This window comes from Falco biarmicus, chromosome 1 (assembly GCF_023638135.1).
Source record: "Falco biarmicus isolate bFalBia1 chromosome 1, bFalBia1.pri, whole genome shotgun sequence".
NCBI lineage: Eukaryota > Metazoa > Chordata > Aves > Falconiformes > Falconidae > Falco > Falco biarmicus.
Window position 1 is genome coordinate 1,644,439 of NC_079288.1, and position 18,789 is coordinate 1,663,227.

Sequence of the window (18,789 nt, forward strand, 5' to 3'; positions counted from 1 at the left end):
CCCGTCCTGCCCGCGCTGCCCACACTGCGCTGCCCACACTGCCCTACCTGCACTGCCCACCTTGCCCTGCCTGCCCGCAGCAGGGGAGCCAGGCAGGGCAGCCTGTGGTGCTGGGTGCTGCTCCTGGAGGTCCAGCTGGCCCTGTGGCCCAGGCTTTGTGCCGGGGAGCGGAGCATCCCCTGCCCACAGAGGCTGTTGGTGCACGGCAAAGGGCGTTCAAAACCAGGGACTCAGGGTGGGTGCGTGGGTGCAGGGACCTTGGTTCCCCCCAGAGTGTGGTGGGACCTGCCTGACTCCATGGGACTTCCAGCAGAAGAGACCCCGTCGGATCACACCCCCCTTGGCTCCTTTCCCTTGCATGACCTTGACCTTGCTGCTTGGCTCCTGCTGCAGAAGCAACATTTTGCTTCCAGTGACGGTGCAAAGGGCTCAGCTTCCCCTAATGTCTCCAGGGCCACGGGAGGCACGGGGCGGAGCAGGGCAGGTGCTGGCAGCGCAATGGCCATGCTGTGACCCCGCTGGAGAACCCAAGAGGGGTCTGAGAGTCCCAAAGCCTCCCAGGAAGCTGGGGGTACCTTGGCACCAGGATTTTGCACCTTGCCACCAGAGGCAAGGCAAGGCAGGTCCTTGCTGGCTTGGCACAGCCCGGGAGAGGCGGGGTGGTGATGCGGTGCCTGCCCACAGCTTTGGGGGCTCTGGGGACTTGTGCAATACAGGTGGCTACTGCCACAGCCCCTCCCTCTGCAGTTACCCAGTAACAATGGCTGGAGGAGGAAGACCAAAAAAGAGAGGTTTGGGGGAGATAACCTTCTGCTCTGGTTTGTTTGAGATCTTGAAAGCAATTAAATAATAGCGATTCCTCTCCCCCCCCTTTCCCATCACTTATCAAAGAGACAATAGAAAGCAGGAAATTAGGAGTGACTTGGAACAAAGAGCCCAGAGCGAGGCTGCTGATTGCAGCCAGAGAGGCTGGGAGGTTCTCATTTGCACTTAGCCATCCACTTCCCAAGGTGGATCTGAAGACACCAGGTCCTGGAGCGTGAGTGAGAATCATTATCAGCCTCATAAATCTTTAGGATGCTGGAAAAAGCTTCCTCTGGTATAGATGATGTGGAAATTAACATCCCAGTAAAGGTGCATGAAGAGGGAGGATAGGGAGCAAGATGGTTTGGCTAATGTGGGTGGGGGATCAGATCTCTGTGGGGTGGTGCTTGCTGGGGTTGGGGTGTCCCATTGAGTGTCACCTGTGCAGCTCCCTGGGATGCTGCTCTGGGCAGGGTGGCTGCACGTGTCCCCAGGGCCACCGCGGTGCTCTGCCTGCTGGAAACGCAGGCAGAGGTGTGGGGAGGAGGCAGTGCAGCACACCAGTGTGGCATAGGAGAGAGCGTTTTGATGACTTGTGACCTTTTCATTGTTTTATCCTCTCTCAGCTGGCTCCTGTGCCCAGGAGGGATGTCTTGACCATGCCCTTACCTCAAAGCCGCATGGGCAGCCGTTGCCAGCAGCGGGAAGGACAGTATGAAACCTTGCGGTGCGCATTTCCAGTGCTGCCTCCTTGAATGTCTCCCCTGAATAGGTGACGCTGCCGCATGCCTCCCTTGGGTCCCTTGGCACACAGCCCCTGCGGTCAGCAAGCCTTGCGTGTGGGGGGTTGGCGTGCTACAGACCCCCTTGCCCCAGCACCAAGACCACCTCAGCTCAGGCTTGCAGTGGCACTTCCCGCTGTGCCGGGGGCCTGGAGCGGTGAGGGGGGGTCCTGGGGTGCCTCTGTCTGGCTGTGGGGCTGCTCCAGCTGCCTGCCAAGTGTCAGGGCTCCAGCTGCCCTCTGCCCTTTGCTTTCGCCTCCGTGGGAAGCTGGTGTTGGATGCAGGGGCCAGGGAGCTGTGTGAACTTGTCCAGCAAGCTTGCTTGGCTAAAACCAGATCTGATCTTCATTAAAAAAACCCCAAAACTAATGAAATGATGGGCCAGTGTGTATTAAAGGGCTGATCTGAGCTGATATACATCCAGTAAGGAGTGCAGCAGCAGCTAGCTGAATCAGGAAGCCATACTTAAGCCTATTGGAGATAGTTTTTTGTTTTGTTTTTTTTTTTATTTATTCTGCTTAGATATAGGGTTGAATTAAACCCTAGTGTAGAGTCTGATCTGTATCTCTGGGTGGTCCCTGGTTTGGAGAGCTGTTGTACCCCAGCAGCTGGTTTGGTGCTGGCAGATAAACTCCTCTTTGTCCTTTAGCCTGGGAAGCATCCACTCTGCTGAAAAGCGATTTACTGGCAGGGCTGGATATAGGAGAAATGCATGGCCTCTTCCCACACGGCTTCGAGGGCCGATATAACCCATGGGAGAGGGACATGGGGATTACGTGACCACAAAGTGATTTTTAAAGTCCTTCCAAGTTTTCTGCCATCTATTCCCAGCTGTTCTGCAAGACTCCCCGTGGAAAACAGTGCTTTCGACCCCTGTCCTGGAAATGAGTGTTGTGAGGAGCTGGGGTTTGTTTGCCAACAGAGGGGTAGGGTGATCCAGCCTTTCTCCCCGATAGATGAAGGGGAGGCAGGGAGATCTCCGGTATTTTGTGGGAATGAAGGAGGCTGTGTTGGACTGGTGGGACTCTCTGGTCTGCACTGAGATGGTAGAAGGGAACTGGGGGAACTGGGAGGCAGCTGCTGTTCTCCAGCAGTCAGTGGGAAGGATTTGGTCCTGAGTACAGCTCGCCCTGCAGCTTGCGCCCCCAGGATTCTGCTCACCTGCACCCACCACCCCACACTGCTGTGGGAGAGATGAGTCTGCAGGGGGCTGGTCACACACTTTTGGGTCCCAAGTCAGTGCCATGGGGTCCCTGCACATGTCCTGCCTGTTTTAGCCTTGTCCATTGCTGTCCTCAGGAGTATCCCTGCCCACAGCCCTTCTGCTGGTCTCTCCTGTTACCTGTTAATGACTGATAGCAAAAAAACCAGGTCGTGGCTCTGGACCCTGTTTGTGCTGGGGGACAGGTCCCTGGGGGTTAAAGCGGCCTCTCATCTCCTTTCCTCTGGCTTCCTGGCTGCAGTGTCCCGTGGCGTGGTGGGAAGGACCTTTGAAGAGAGAAAAGTGATGCTGCGCAGCCTCACTGGCCCCGTCACTGTCCCCATCACCGTCCCGACTGGCAGCGCGCAGGGTGCAGCGCCAGCCCGAGGAGCCCCGGAGCTCACCGTCGCTTTTGCAGAGTGGTGAGCCGGCCCTGAGCAGCTCCTGCCTCCTTGGGCAGCCTTGCCCCAGCCTGCTCCTCCCCAGCACGCTGCCCTTGGGGGACCCTGCTGTCCCCCGTGGCTGCAGGACCAGGGCCAGTGCAGGCAGGGGTGACTGTGGTGTATCCTCTCCCATGGGTGCTTTGGGTGGCACTGCCCTTTCCCTGCCCTTTCCCATCCCATCTCCAGCCCAGCAGCCATGAGCAGCTTTGGTGGCTCTGCTGATGCCTGGCTGGAGGCTGCCTGGCTCAATGACAGGGATGCCTGGAATGGGAATGGGGGGAGGCTTTGCTTTCTGCTAATTAGCCAGACAAACAGGCCTGGACCGTCTCCCTGCACCCCTGAGGCAGGGCAGAACCAGGCTGGTTGCTGCCAGATTTAATCGGGCAGTGTCTGCAGCGGTGATTGATGGGGAAGGAGAAGTGCTGGTGCCTTCACCTGCAGCCAGGGCAGGCGGTAGCATCCCTGCAGCATCCAGACCCCGCGGGATGCAGGTTTCTCTGCAGCCCTGGCGGGTGAGAGGCTCTCCCAGGGGAGCCCTGCACCATCCGCATTCGGCTCCTTTCCCGGGGCTGCCTCCTGCTCCCGCAGACCTCCCTGCAGCCGGCTCCTTTCTCCCGCTCCCGCCTCTCCCATTCTCACCCTGCTGTTATTTGCCTCCGTAATTAGTTTATTGATCTCTGCCGAGGGTACCCGGGACTGAGCTGCAGTGAAAGCTGCTGTACAGGTTCCCTGTGAATCATATTGCTAAACCCCTGACGCTAATGAGTCTTTGGCAACCATGGACCGAAATCTCTGCTCCTGCCCATGCTTCTCCCTGCTGTGCCTGCCTTGTTGGAGGGTCGTGTGCATTAAACCGGGACTTAACAGTACTCTGTGTCTGGCAGTCAGGCTTCCTGCTCCAGCTTGAAATGTCAGGGATAGTTACAGCATGTGCAGATCCGCTGGTACTCGCATCCCCTCCTGTTCAAAGCAGCAGCGGGTCCCAGCCTTACGCGGGGTCCATCGTGTCTCTCACAGCGAGCTGAAAGCCAGCAGAGAAGCATAAAGCTGTCACTTTGTGCCCTGTGACTAATAGGTGACATTAGCTTGTAGGATGGAGATGGATGGAGATGGTGTTACCCCTGCTTGGCGCTGCCTGTGCTGCTGTGCTGCTCCCCTGCCCTGTCCTCTGGGATGTCTCTGGATGTCCTCGTTCCCTCGGCTCAGCCCGCGCCTTGGTACAGGTCCAGGCTGGCTCTGTCCACCGCCCCAGCTTGACATGGATGGATTTGGGTTGGGAAAGAGCCCAGCAATGAGCCAAGCTGGTGCAAAGGGGAGACGGGGTGGGAGCAGAGGGACCCCATTTGCTGTGCCCCGCGGGAGGCGTGTCTGGGGCTTCTCCAAACCTGCCTCAGCTTGCAGTGCCCTGGGCCATCGCTGTGCTGGGATGTGTCTCTCTGCATCGCCTGCCTGCTACAGCTACCCCAGGCATCACTAAGGAGCTTTATTGAAAAAACAAACAAACAAACTAACAAAAGGAGGGATTTATGTCTTGGCTGCCTGGTGGCCCCAGGACTCCCTGGAGCCAGGACTGCGTTGCTGCCCCTTGCAGCATCTCACACACCTTTGTGAGAGAGATTGCATAAGAATTTGTGCCCCTTTTGTTTTTTAAAATGCATTTTAGGGGCTCTAGGTAACCTATGGTTTTGACCACTGGTCTCATCCTTCCTGGTGCTGCCACAGGCAGAGGCCACAGAGGAGCTGCCAGCCCTCGCCAGTGCTGCCTTTGCCTGCCTGCACTGGGTGCAGCAGGCTCGTCCGCCCGCTGTGGGGCCAGGGCTGGCCTGGACCCTGTCCCTGTCCCTTGTGGGGCTGAGCTGTGCAGGACAGGCAGGACTGTGCAGGCAGGCAGGAGGGGGAACAGCTGGTGCCCTGTTTTCCTGGAAAAGGTGACATGGAGGTGTCCCTGCACGTAGAAATGACACTGGGGAAGGGGGGTGGATGCGATTGATTTTGCTGATGCTTCTGCACGGAGTCTCACTGCCATCACGACTGTCCCCATTGTGCCCAGGGCTGCCCACACATCCCCAGGCAGGGACATCCCTGCCAGCCGCCCCCAGCCCATGGCAGCTTGCCAGGCTGGCTCCCGTGTCAGCACTGTCCCCACGGCCAGCCCCGCCAGCTCACCAGCTGTCCCCAGCCCTGCCAGCCCCTCCATCACGGCTGGTCAGGGACCCCTGGGGTGGTGGGGGGAGCCTTTTTGTTCTGTCCCCACGTCCCTCCCAGCTGGCACCTTGCACTGCATCTGCCTTGTTATGGGAGCTAATGAAGGATGCAGGCAATTACAGGGGGAGATTGATTAAATCCTAAATCAGGGAGGTTTCAAGTGGCCTTGACCTTTCCCAGCTGTGGCAGGGGAGGTTGATCAAAGGCTTTTAAAAGATAAACACTCTGATAAAGAAGGGTTATGTTGCAAAAGAATTGGATGTGACGTTCTGCCACCTCCTGCACCTTCTGGCGCGGCACAAGCAGGAGACACCAGCGAGCCCTGAGGCTGGCCCGGCTCCCTCTGCTCCATGGCCATTGGGGTAAGCCCCTCACCCTCCTGCCAAGGTGGCTGAGCTGCTGGGGCAGGAATCGGTGCCAGAGCTGCTTCTGCCCGTGATGATGCTCTGGGGGGATGTTAACGGCTGGGGGAGGATGCCGTGATGCCGGATGCATGCTCCAAAGGCTGTGACGGGGATGGACAGTGGTTGTTTGGTCCTGTTAGGTATTGCAGGCTGCCACGTACTGATCATTAAGGTGCAACTTCTGGTTGTTAATGAGCGCGGCTGACGAGCACAGCTCACCATGCCGGCCATGCTCCCAAGCTGCCAGGTGGCAGGAAGGCACGCCATGGAAGCACCCCAATCCAAAGACCAGGAGCTGCCTTTAAGCAGCCCAGCGGGAAGCCTGCCCGGGGGTCACCTTGCAGCTGGGGGCTGCGCCGTGCCCGGGGGTGGCAGTGGCGGTGACAGCTCCCCCCGCGCCTTGCCGCGCCCGCCCGCGCCGCCCGCCCGCCTCACTGTCCCCGCACCTCCCCCTCCCGAACCGCAGAGCCGCGGGCGGCCCGCCCCCGCCGCGCTCCCATTGGCGGCGGCCGCGTTGATAGGCGGGGCGGCGGCGACACGTGCGGCGGCACCAGGAAGTGGTGGCGGGGCCGCGGCGGGCAGCGCCGGGCGGTGAGCGGGGCCGGGGTCCCCCGGGGGCGCGGGTTAGTGGCAGGGGGGCTCCCTCTTGGCGGGGCCGGGCAGCCGAGGGGGTCTGACGCGAGCGTCCACCCCGTAGGGCCGGGCAGCGGGCCGGGGGCAAGGCAGGGGGCCTGGGGGGGCCCGGCAGGGGGAGGGAAGGGAACGGTGTGTGTATTTCTCATAATCTACCTATAAACGTTTAAATACACCTGTATTTTGATATATTCGCATATAAGCGTATAAATATGTATGTACTTACATACCTATTGACGTGTCGGTAGTTGCACACACGCGTGTGTTCCCTCGCAGCGCGGCTCCGGGTCGCTCGGGGCCGGGTGGACTCAGGTGTCCGTCCCCCCCCGCCCTCGGCACCCCCCCCCCGGGCACAGCCCCGAGCCCTGTTTCGGTGGCCCAGCCCCGGGCCTGGTTCCCCTTTCTGCCTGGTCCCGGCAGCTGAGCGGAGCGGGGTGCTGTGAGGCCGCTCGCCTCCAGCGCCGGGAACGGGGGTTTTCGGCGTAAGTAAGCGGCACCGAGAAGTGGGATGTGGTGCACGTGCCTGGGAGCTGCCCCGGGGATGTGGGATGGAGCGTTTCCTCACTCGGTGAGGTTTGAGCGGTGTGTGTTTCTCTGGAGCTGCTCTGCCCTGGTGCCAGCTTGGGGGGCTGAGCCCCAAATCGGCATGGGGTCGTGCACCGGATGGGGTGTGGAGCATCCCATCCCTCCTTGGTCCCTCTTCTCTGTGCTTGGATTAAATTGCAAAGCCCTACTTGAGGGGAAGAGAAGCTTAGACAGGCTCAGCAGGGAGGATGGTTAACTTACCTCTTCGGTGAGGAGGGGTGTGTGTGTGGGGGGTATTCTCTGTCTTTAAATACCACACACTTCTCCTGATGCAACTAATCTCTCCTAGGTCAGCATGATCCCAGGGCACGGGCCGGTGATCCAGGCGGTGCTGGGAACCTTCCTCACCTGGGGGCTGACAGCTGCTGGCTCGGCGCTGGTGTTTGTGTTTTCCAGCGGGCAGGTGGGTGCTGGGATCACTCCTCTGTCCCTGGGAGGCAAGCGGGGCAGGGGGCTGTGCTATGCTCGTGGTGGGGTTTGGCTGCCTGGTCCCAAGTGTGAGGGACTGGATGTTGGTCCTGGGACAGGAGGAGAAAAAAATCCAGCTCATTTCTATCCTGTCTGTCAACACAGAAGAGGAGAAGGAAATCAAATTCCTGACCCAGGCTGTGGTATGTGCTGTAGCAAGCTCACGGCACTTGGGAGATGGGGCAGAGCTGCAGGCAGGGCTCTGTGTTTGGAACAGCAGGTTCTCCTCCTGTAACCTGGCTTTGCTGCTGCATCCCCAGTGCAGGATTGGGGTCAGCCCATGCTCAGAGCAAGCCAAGTGCTGCTCTTTAAGTCATCTTGTATTTCAGAATTAGAGGCCCTCCTTGCTGTTGTGTTCAAAATTGCCTGGATGGATTTATTATTTATGGCTCTCTCTTGTGATGATTTATTCAGGAGTTCTTTGCAAAGTGAGATTCCCTTTGCAGTAGCACGTTAGTTTTCTTCCTGGGGGAGGATGATGTGCTAATGAAGAAAAACTGCACTGGGAGTGAGGTGGGCAGGGTACGTGCTGGGCTACTGGAAGAGTAATGGCTTTGTTTGTAGCAGCTCGTTATTACAGGAATCAAAATGTTCAGGGAGGGGAAATGCAGGGCAGCACGTACAACTGGGCAGGAGAGTTTCTGGTTTACCTTTCTGCATCCTTTGACATGGGCACTGGATGGGTTGAGCCCAATCTGGGCACTGCCAGTGGGTTGAGGGAGCCAGGATGCACTATAGGCTTTTGGTGATGGTGGGCTGCTCTGTGTGAAAAGCACGGCTTTTGCCTCAAAGCACAGAAATCACTTGGGTTACAGAAATGGGAAGAAGAAGGATATCTCAGTGTGGTAGCGGTGCAGCTGCCTTCCCTCGTCTGCGAGGTTTACGGTGGTGTTGACTCTGCTGCTTCTACTGGGAGTAAATGGTGTATTTTGTGTTTTATTGCAGAGGCGGATCCTAGATGGGAGCTTAGGCTTTGCTGCGGGGGTAAGTACAGCTCCTTCTACTCCTTGTCTCTGCTTGTTCTCCTGCCGACACCTCTGAAGCTCTACCATGCTTCCTTTGGTTGCCTGCTTGTGTTAGTGTTTCTTGGATAATTGCCTGAGGTGTAGGTGGGGCAGGGAAGAGCATGGTGTGGTACTGCTCAGGTCTTGTCACGTCTCTGTGCCTCTTTGGTGAGGAGGGTCACAAGGATGTCAAGCTGCCCATGCAGGATTTGGATCTCTTGAGTTAAACTCTTTTTGCTTCCTTGGGCTTCTGAATTGCTCCTCCTGGAGCAGTGGTGCGATGAAGGTGGACAGGAGAGCCGTTGTCCTGGAGGCTTTGTGCTTCTTGGTCTCCTGCAGAGCGTGGGTGCTTTAAGCCCTTGGAAGAAGGGAGAATAAAGACACTTTGCATTGAAGGCGCATGCTAAATGTGGGGTTTGTTGCGTCCTTCTTGAAGGAAGACATGAAACTGTGGGGCTTGTGAATGTAGACCTCCTGCTGTGATGGGGAGCAGGTGGAAGGCGCATTCAGACTTGTTAAATCACGTTAGTTTTCCTTCAGGTGCTAGAGTGTGCCTGAGAGCCCAGGGGATGTGCTCTGGGTGGAAGGTGCATCTTCCCTGGGCGCAGGGCTCTGCCAGGCCCCGCTCGCTGTGTCCTGGCTGTGTAGCTGGCACCTGGAGCGTGGGCGACGCTACTAGGTTTCAGGGTGAACCACGAGCCTGGCAGCATGGGTGAGCCATCCTGTGGCGTGCAGCAATGCTGCTTGTGCCGAGGCTGTGCCCCTTCCTCCCTGTGCACCCCCAGGTGCCACAATGCTGCTAATCAAGGTGCAATTTAACTGTTCGCAGCTGTGGAGATTGCAGGTCTGCTGTTCCCAGTGGCTGGAGCAAACCCAGCTGCACTGAGCAAGAGCCTGCTGTGGCGGGTGACATGAAAGGCTACAGAGCTCGGTTTGCTCCCTAACAAGCTTTCCTGGAATGTGCCTGCAACCTGCTAATGTGAATAATTCAGCTTGCCTGTTGTAGCAGATTCGTGGGCCATCATTTATAAATGGATCACTTGCGTTAGGAATTGCCTGTTCTGGAGCTTCCCCTGTGGTTTGATTTCTGAGCTGTTTTTCTCTGCAAGACACACCCTTGTCCCTACAAGCCAAGTTGGAGCCACTTTTGTGGTGTCAGGGAGATGCTGCTGGGGACAGCGTGCGCTGGGCTGTCCCCTTGACGTGGCACTGCTGTCTGCAAAAGCAGCCAGCACAACTGTCCTGCATCTGGGGAGGTACCAGGGCATGGTGGGGTGTCTGCCCTGTCCAAGGGCTGGTTCGGGTGCTGCCCCAGCACGGCATGATGCTGTCCTTGCTGTGGCCGCAGTGTCACCCTGCCAGGAGCACTGAGTCATCCCTGTGCAGCAGAGGCGTGGCTCGGCTGGTGAAGCAGAAGTTCTACAAACAGTTACTTTTCCCCTGGCTTCTTTCAGTTTGCTGTGCTTGGAGCAGGAAAGGGAACTTTTTTTTTCCCCCTGGGGTTGCTGCAGTGTCTAGAGGGGAATGACAGTGAGGGAGCCTGTGGTGGCACATCCTGCTGGCTGGAGGTGCTGCCACCTAAACCACCCACAAGCTGAGATTTGTGAAGGCTTCTAAGTTGCGTTTGTAGGCTTGAGCTGCTGAAGCTGGTGCTGGTTGGGTTGAGCTGAGCTGCCTGTGTCACCCAGGGTCACTGCAGAGAACTGATGCTGCATGGCCAGGATGGCTCTTTTGGAGGAAGATGACAGATCTGCAGGTGATTGTGCCATGGTTGCTTCTAGGGCTGCTGGGCTTGCTAGAAGCAGGTTCTTGCTCGGTGGCCAAGTGTTTGGGTGGCAGTGACATGGCAAAAGCACCAAATTTATCTTCCTTTTGCCTTAGTTTGCTCCAGATGTGCCTGTAGCTCTTTGCCTGCTGCGTGGCATGGGGCTGGCATACCCCCCCTGAGAGGGCTGTGCTCAACCCTGCACCTTCATGCTTCCTCAGTGCAGCTGCCCGGCGCCGAGGAGGGGTTTGCTGGGTGTTACTCCCAGGTAACAGGTTCCCCCTGAGTTCCTAGCAGATGGTTTTCTTTTCCCAGCTGGACAGCATTGTAATTGATTGACTGGCTGTCTTTAGCTTTTCTTTACCTGAAAGGTTTTAACACGAGAAACATTTTCCTCCCTGTACAGACAAGGGAAGCACTAGTGATGTGTGTGCTTGGCAGCTTTGCAGAGTCCACGGAAAAGATGGAGGAGAAACCGCCTCCTGACTCAGCCCTTTGGCAAGAGGGACCGTGGCTGACTTGCAGCTCACTGCAGGATTGTGGAGGTGGGATGTGATGCTGGAGCTAAGTAGGTGGCATGCCTGAGGCAGGTTTGCCTGGAAAGGGAACCCAGGTGGGCTGTGAAGTCCTCCTGGCTGGCTGGGACAAGGGGCTGTTCCTACCTCATCCAGGCTTGTGCTGCAAAACTGGTGTTGGAGGAACCTCAGGAGCAGCGTGGGCGCTTGGTGTTTTGGCAGGCTGGCTTCATGCAGGGCAAAAAGCAGGATGCAGTGTTTGGAAACCTATTTGTACTGTTTTTTCTTCCTCTTCTTCCCTTCAAGAAGTGTTTCTTCTGATGGCAGTGCTGCTCTGATCGTGGACTACTTATCTTGCTGTAAGGGATTTCTGTTGTAGAGACCATGTCTTTGATGTCGATCTCTTGCAGATATGGATGGGCTGTTGCTCTGAGCCCTGGAGCAGCGAGAGGCAGAACTTAACTGCCTCTTTATCTCTGCTGTGAAATCTGGGCTGCCAGGTTTAATTAAACTTCTGTTGTACTCTGTCAGAACCAGCAAAACTCCAATTCCTGTGCTTTTGGAGGCAGGTATCGCTTCTAACCTTGCTGTTCTGGTGCTCAGCTCAGGATTTCTGTTAGTCATCTGGGTTCCAGGGAGCATGCATGCTGCTCTCCAAGACCAGGATTGCTGATGAAACAGGGTATAACAGACGGTTGTCTCTCCTGTTGGTAATGATTTGCCTGCTCATCTTCTGTGAGCTTGCAAAGCAAAATAAAACCAGAATTAATTAAAAGCTTCTCTACAGCTGCTGAGCCAGGAGGAGGGTGTGGGACAGGGATGTCTAGGTGACCTCAAGGAGGATGGTCTGGGATGCAGAGTGTTCCTTTGGGGTCCAGAAAGCTACGGCTCGGCGCTGCCTTCAGAGAATCCATCTGATCTGGGGGAGCTGATGTAAGCCTGGGCGTGTGGTCAAGTTGCCGTGCCCTGAGCTGGGGTGTGCCGGGAGCATCCGGACTGCAAAGCAATGTCCCCTTTGGCACAGGTCAAGCTGACCACATCTGATGGCGTAAGTGTCATCTCGGGAGAAGGGAGCCTGTGTGGCTGGCTGCTGCAGTGTGAAGGAGCTCAGCTTCTTCCAGCCTGGTACCTCTGCTTGGGTGTCCATGTGTTTAGCTTCTCTCTGCCTCAGTTCCCTTTCTGGAAATTATAGATAATGGAGGGCTTTGTATATGAAAACCTCTGAGGCGATGTTTTTCTATGGAGAAATGGCTTTTCTTGCTTGGGCATCTGATGTGGAATTCTGGCTTTTCTCTTACATCTTGATATTCTTAAATAAGACCTTTTTTTTTCCTTCTGATATTCTCTGTTATCTCAGTGTTATCCTGGAGGTGCTGTACTCTCGGACATCATAAACACTACATGAAACCTGCAGTCCTCCTTCCCTACAGCCTCGCATGGCTATTCCTCTTACTGGGTCGCAGTTTGGTTTCTTCTGTCCCAGGTGAAGCAGAAAATCAGAAAGACATGCTCTTTAAACTGCAGTAGGCACGTCTGGTATTGAATATTCTCTTTCAGTGCTGCTTAAAACAGCATCAGTAATTTACACAGGTCTACTGAGGCTGATTCTCGTTGTTGGAGCCTTAATGAAGTCAAGTGGAAAAGTTTGGCAGGGAAGGTGTCCTGCTGGTCTCTCACCTTCCACTTCCCTGTCCTGCCAAGGGGATCTCCTTCGCTTGTGAGCGGCTTGGGTTTTCCGATCCGCACGCTGTTAACGTGGCTGTTTCCCCTGAAGTTGCCGTTCTCATCTTGATGATCGTGCAGGAGTGTTGTGAGATGTTGCCACTCACAGCAAACAAGATGAGGGCTTTAATTTTAATGCAGTGGTGTGGTACTGGGCTTGGATTTACAAGGATGCTCCCCCTCATGCTGAGGTCCAGCAGGGCCAGCTGCAGCTGGGGATGAAGATCGTTGCCCTGATTATTTGCAGAAAAAAGCTCCTGTGTGGCTCTGAAGCTGTGTGGGCTGAGCTGAGGCGGTGCTGGCTCTGTGGTCTGGGTGGGGAGAAGTGAGGGCACCCACAGTGAGTCCCTGCCTGGAAGGGGATGCGATGGAGACCCATCAAACCCTGGGAGAGGTGCTGGGGCACAGTGTCGTCATAAATCCTGCTGCCTGGCACGTTTCAAGGGTTTCCCATTAGCATGAGGACACAGATCTGGGTTCAGTCATCTTCCGTGGCATGAGGCAGTCAGGTTTTGAGCCTGGCTTTTGTCTCCAGTTTCCCTGATGTATCCCAGGGAAGGGTTTGGGCTCCCGGCAACCCAGGGATGCTTTAGATACGCAGCTGCCTTCTGTGTGCTTTCTCCTCCCCCATCAACCACAGCTTATTTTCCCCAGAGCTGGTAGATTTACAGCATTGTTGCATCTTGGCTCTGGAGCACGAAGTCTCTGCAAAAATGTCCAAATCCAGTTTGGCAGGAGGCATGTGTCCTGGTGCCAGCAAGCCGGTGCGCTATGGGTCCCCTGCTCCCCATCTTGGCTGGGCTGAGCAGGGCTGGTGCGAGGGGAAGGCTTTGTGCGGAGAATTGTACACTCCGCCAAAGTGGCTTCATGTTTTATTGATCTGAGGAGAGCCCAGGCAGGCTTTTTCTCTCTTATTCCTGTCTTTGATGCTGGCTTGCTCAGTGATATTGGTGGGGTTTGGGTTCCTGTCCCTGGAGAATTCAAAGTTTTGAAATGAAGTGTGATTTTTTTTTTTATTATTCTTTTTGCCAGCAGCCTGATTTAAGTAACAACAACAAAAAAAGATCCTCATCCTCACCCTTTTGTTAGTTCAGGAGCGTCATCTGATAAGGGATGGTGCTGAATCAGAGGGGTAAATTCCAGGTCTGATGCTGAAGAGGGTGAGCAGGACCTTGGCTCAAGGTCAAGCCTGTGTCTGGGAGCTCACACCTGGGCTCTGAGGTGGGCTGAGGGGAGGCACAGGGACCTTGTCACTTCTGCTGGCTGCTGCAGGGTGATGACTTCCAGCTCCCCCACCAAGTGGAGTTGAGGGGTTTTGCTGCATCAGAGTGTAGGAATAAATTGCTTTTCCTTACCAAGCAAGTGAAGCTGGTTGGTTCAGCCCAGCAGTTTGTTCCTTCAGCTGGTGAGGCTGGGGTGGCTTAAAGCTCTGTCATCATCTTCCCCCAGAGCCCGTGTACCAGTGAAGCTGGTGGGAGCTCCGTTGCTGACTCCAGTGGTGACAGGATCTGGAGGCTGAGCAGTGTCAGGCCTCTGTTTTCCATGGAGAAATGATATCTTAACATAAGATGACAATATAATTCTGCAGAGCCTTTCCCTGTTGCTTGTGTTTCCATGTTGGGGTGTGTGGTTGTTTTTTAAAGGAGGTGGCATTTGAAATATGAAGTTTGACAGCCGTGGTTAAGCCTGACATGACAGCCTGCTTTCTTCTTACTCATAGCGAGCTGAGATTTACACAATCCCTCAGGGACTGGTGTCTACAGCAATAGGCATCTCGTTCTTTCTTTAAAAGTGATTTAAAATGTAATAATTTGTTACACACTTCTCTTCCGCAGGCGAATACCCATACTGTGAGAGCAGGCTGAGCAGCATCTCCTCTGAGCATCCTGCAAATGGGGCTTTGTGGGGTGCTTGGGGTGGGTTGCTGGATGGAGAGGCAGGGTCACCTTTCCTCACAGGTGAGGGAGATCCCTCCCACTGCTGTCTCCAGGCTTGCTTTTCTTGTTCCTGCTGGATCCTGATCCCACAATCCTTCCTCTGGCGAGAGCTCCCCTTTGATGTGCTTCACCGCTCGAAGGCAGGGCTGGGGGAGAGCTCGGAGCATTGCCTGGACCACCCTAAGGCAACATGGACCCCGTCTGCCCACGGCAGGGCAGCGGGTGCTGCCGCATCCCTACCCCTTGCTGGTGCAGTTTCCCAAAGCCTGACACAGATCTGTGTGATTTTTAAGCCCATCTGTGCTTGTCTTGCTCACTTGCTTCCTCCCTGTGTGTGATGGGACTGGTCCCCAGAGCTGGTCACAGCTGAGCTCCCATGGAGCTGAATGGCTGCAGGGAGAGAAACTGGCAGCTGCCGAGGGCATTGTGCTAAGCTGATGACTGTTTAATTAACCCAGCCCAGTATGTTGGGCCGCAGAGGAGGGGAAGAGATAAGGTGATAAAATGCATGTTAATATTATGTTCTTTAATATAAGCTTGTGAAACTGGTGTCTCGCTTGGCTTTCTGTTCTCCACGCTGGGTATCAACCTGAGCAACCAGCTCTGAGCAGGGCTGGGTTGGAGATCCCCACAAGTCCAAAATACTGTTTTTCTGTGGTCTTTTGGGTAGATGTGCCTTCTCCCTCCCTGCTAGGCAGCAAGCAAGGAAAAAAGCCCTCTGCTGCTGGCAAGGTTTATTATTCCTGGTGCAAACTGGGTAGGACTTTGGCAGCACTGGTTTGTGCTGGGAACTGGTGCATTGCGGTTCAGGGTGGGAACTTGTTCTCTTCCCAGGCTGGGCCCTCTGGCTTGGATGCTGGGACAGGAGCAGCCCAAGTGTTGGTCCGTGCAGAAGCAGAGGAGTTGCAAAGCCCTCGTGCTGCAGTTGCCTTGGCCTGGGGTGGTGAGATGGGGACGCTGGCTGTTAAACCGCAGCAGGTTTAAAACTGTATAGCAAAGTTGTGACGTGCCCTTGGCCAGCTTGGAGATGGCTCTTTGGTTCCAGTTGCTATCCAATATTTTTTTTTTTCTGCATGAGATCAAGGCTGTGCATTCTTCGTCCCCTGCCAGCTCTGTGGAGAAGCCCAGAGGTGGGTGCAGAAGGATTTGGTTCACTCTGGCTTTGGCTGGGGTGCAGTGAATGAGAGGGTCGTGGACCTACTCCTGTCACTGCAGAACACCCAAGGAGAGGATGGCTTTCCTGCTCCCACTGTTGCCATTCCTGTTTGGATGGCGGTCGTGGCTGTGTTAATGGCACAGAAAAATGCCCTGATCATCTTGTGGTGTTTGTTTGCTGCTTGGGACTTTGGAGCCAAGAAGAGCCTTGGTGAAAATGGGGAAGAACCCTCACTTCTCCATCCTTCAGGGATTTGTCCTGTTGGGAAGCGGGTTTGGATGGCTCTGCTGGGTTGCAGTGGGGGTGAGCGTGGGGATTTCCTTGGCTGGTGGGCAGCTGGCGGGGGGAGCTGGCGGTGCTGCCGTGCAGCAGTCGGTGTCAGATGTGGTGTCAGATCCTCGTGGCATCGGTGCCTGCATGGTTCTCACTGCTCCCCTTTTGTCTCCCAGGTCATGCTGGCCGCTTCCTACTGGTCACTTCTGGCCCCGGCTATCGACATGGCAGAGGAGTCCGGCAGCTTCGGTGCCTTCGCTTTCTTCCCAGTGGCCGTGGGCTTCGCTCTGGGAGCAGCTTTTGTGTACTTCGCCGACCTGCTCATCCCGGCACTGGTAAGTGGGTGTTCCTGGGCTGGGGGGCTTCAGCTCTGCTGTGATAGAAGCCAGATACAGATTGGTTTCTATCACAGATTTAATGAAATCATGTTTTCTCCGAGATCCTGGGTGGCTCTGCCAGTGCTGAATGCAGCTTTAGGCTGTCTGCACTTTTTTCCTTCCTCCTTCTCCCCGCCCCCCCTTCACGCTTCTGCTTTTGTTCTTTTCACTGGCAACACTTTGCAAACAGTTCAGGTGTGACCTTCTGTTTCAGCCCAGGGGTTTAATTCACAGAGCTGCCAACCCTCTAAGCATTTCAAAATTGAAAGAACCATCCTACTGTCGAGGAGTATTATTAAAAAAAAAATAAATTGGAAGCTGTTGGATTTGTACAGCTGAAAACAGAAGAATGGCTTAGTAGAGATATTTTCAAAAACTTGCAAAGAGCTTTTTAAATTTTGTATTGATTTTGGAGGAAGGGGGGATTATCTGTGGTTATGAGTAAGGAGTGTGAGGCTTTCCATTTGAAGAACGGTGCAGCTGGATACCCCGGTGTCCAGGGGAGCCTGCAGCAATCAGCCTTCCCCGCTCCCTTGCTTTTTGAGCCTCTCCTGACGGGTACAGCCAAACACATCCTCACCTATGAAGAAAATTGCTTGATATTATGGTGTGTCACTTCCAGTGCAAATGGATGCATTGAAGTAAAGAAGAAACAAATAAAATGACAGTGGTGTCAAACTGCTGAAAGCCTGGCCCTGCTCTGCGCTCTGCCTGCCCATGTCCTGCCTCTCCTTGGGGGTCCTGAACACTTTGCAGGATGTGGTGGGGGCTGGGTGCTGCCACCAGTCAGCCAGAGCCCTTGGAAGCCGTTTGCTGTCAAACCCAGCTTCTTCCCTCTGCTCTGTCACCCGAGGTCTCTTTCCTGCGTTGGCCATCGCAGCCATCGCCCTTGTTAGGAGGCGCTGGATGGAGCCGGGGATGTGTTTGATCAGCTGCCTGAAGCTGATGTTTCCCAACAGGGTGGACAAACGGCTGCACCACAAAACCTGCTTCTTCCGGATGGCTGGTGTTCCTCTCCGCTGAGTTTTGCAACAGGAGCGTGAGGAGGGGGAAGAGCATTGGGGGCAGTGAAATTCTTGTGTTGCGAAGAGCAGGATGGAGTGGTGGCAAGGTGCTGAGGGTGACAGCCTTGTAGGGAGCAGTGGAGTATGTATAAAATATACAATCATATCTTGCTTTACACTGATGGGAGGTGAGCTGTTGCTTCCTCTGGCTTGACACAGCCACTTGTGCCATGTGGGAGGGCACGTGCCCCTGCATGCTTGTCCCACAGGGAATCTGGTGGCTGGTGCGTGTGCTAACGCCGAGCACGAAGGGGATCTATGCCCCATGGCTGGTGCTGCTGCCTGTGGGGTTTGCTTCCAGAAAAAGGGGGTGTCCCTTAGCTGGGGTGCCTCCTCCAGCCGGATAGTAGGCAGCACCCGCCTTGTTAGAGCTTGTGCAGATGCTAAGTGCTGCTTGTCCTTCCCCTGGATAACTTGGGCAGGGTCAGGAGAGCTGGCATTTGGGGGTACGGGGGGCTGCTGTGCTCCCTGCCCAGAGGCAGTGGTGGTGGCTCCTGGGGCTGTTCAGGGACCCTGCAATGAGCAGGAGATGTGACTTCTGGGATGCTTTAGGAAAAGGACAGGCTGCCCAGAGACTTGGTGAAGTTATGAGGGATGTTGTGGAAGGAGTGTGAGTAGAGGTTAAAGCTGAATGTGTTGAAATGAAAATTTGGCCGGTGCCTGGTCAGTCTTGAGCCATCCTTGGGGCTGTGCTGGCTGGGGAATTCAGCTCGAGATGCATCTCCTTTCAGCTGGAGGCCAGAGTTCTCTCTCAGGAGCCAGTGCTGCTCAGGCAAGGGTTAAGCCATTGCACTTCCAACAACTCTTGCTTCTTCTAAAGTCAGTTAAAATCTCAGGGTTGTTTTTGTACACCCCCTCCCCACCCCACTTCCCCTTGGGTGGGGAAGGGATGCTGGAGGGACCATGGGGCACGCTGTCCCTGGGAGGGCAGGACAAGGGATCAGGTTTTAGCAGGTTGCTCTTTGCAGAGAGTTCTCTCTCTGCCTGGCACTCCTCTGTAATTGGTGTGCTGGATAGCAACAGGTAGTAAAAGCTTTTAATGACTCCTTATCATCCCAGCCCCCCTCCTTGAGGAGGGAGCAAGGCTTCACTCCTGCTGCAGCCTCATCAGGAGCTGGGTGGCTGCAGTGGTACCCGAGTGTTTGCTCAAACGGGTGGGAGAGTTAAAACTTCAAGACAAACTGGTTAATGATGCTGAACAGCTGTAGTCATTAAATTCCTTACAAAAGACAGATCTAATCTATTACATCTTTATCTTTTGCCATTTCCCTCTGTGAAGCCTTTAACATGTTTGTTCATTCTTTAGCTGAGTTTATGGAAGAGGAGATAAATGCTGGCCTGTGAGCGCTTGGCTGGGCTGGTGGAGGACAACAAACCGCAACAGGGCATTTGGGTGTGCTTGGAGAGCGAGACCCTTGCAGAGAGGCCTCAGGAGCCCTAAAAAAAGGGGC

The 18,789-nt window shown here is 55.2% G+C and overlaps 1 protein-coding gene across 1 annotated transcript in view; it reads left to right on the forward strand.

Annotated features, from left to right (window-relative positions):
• The first annotated feature begins 6,351 nt into the window (after positions 1-6,351).
• Positions 6,352-18,789, forward strand: part of SLC39A11 (solute carrier family 39 member 11) — a 98,505-nt gene continuing 86,067 nt past the window's right edge. Inside the window, exons 1-4 of the mRNA XM_056362057.1 lie at positions 6,352-6,430; positions 7,347-7,460; positions 8,471-8,509; positions 16,074-16,232. Of these exons, the coding sequence (XP_056218032.1) occupies positions 7,353-7,460; positions 8,471-8,509; positions 16,074-16,232 (306 nt within the window). The 5' untranslated portion in view covers positions 6,352-6,430; positions 7,347-7,352. The remainder of the gene's footprint in view (positions 6,431-7,346; positions 7,461-8,470; positions 8,510-16,073; positions 16,233-18,789) is intronic.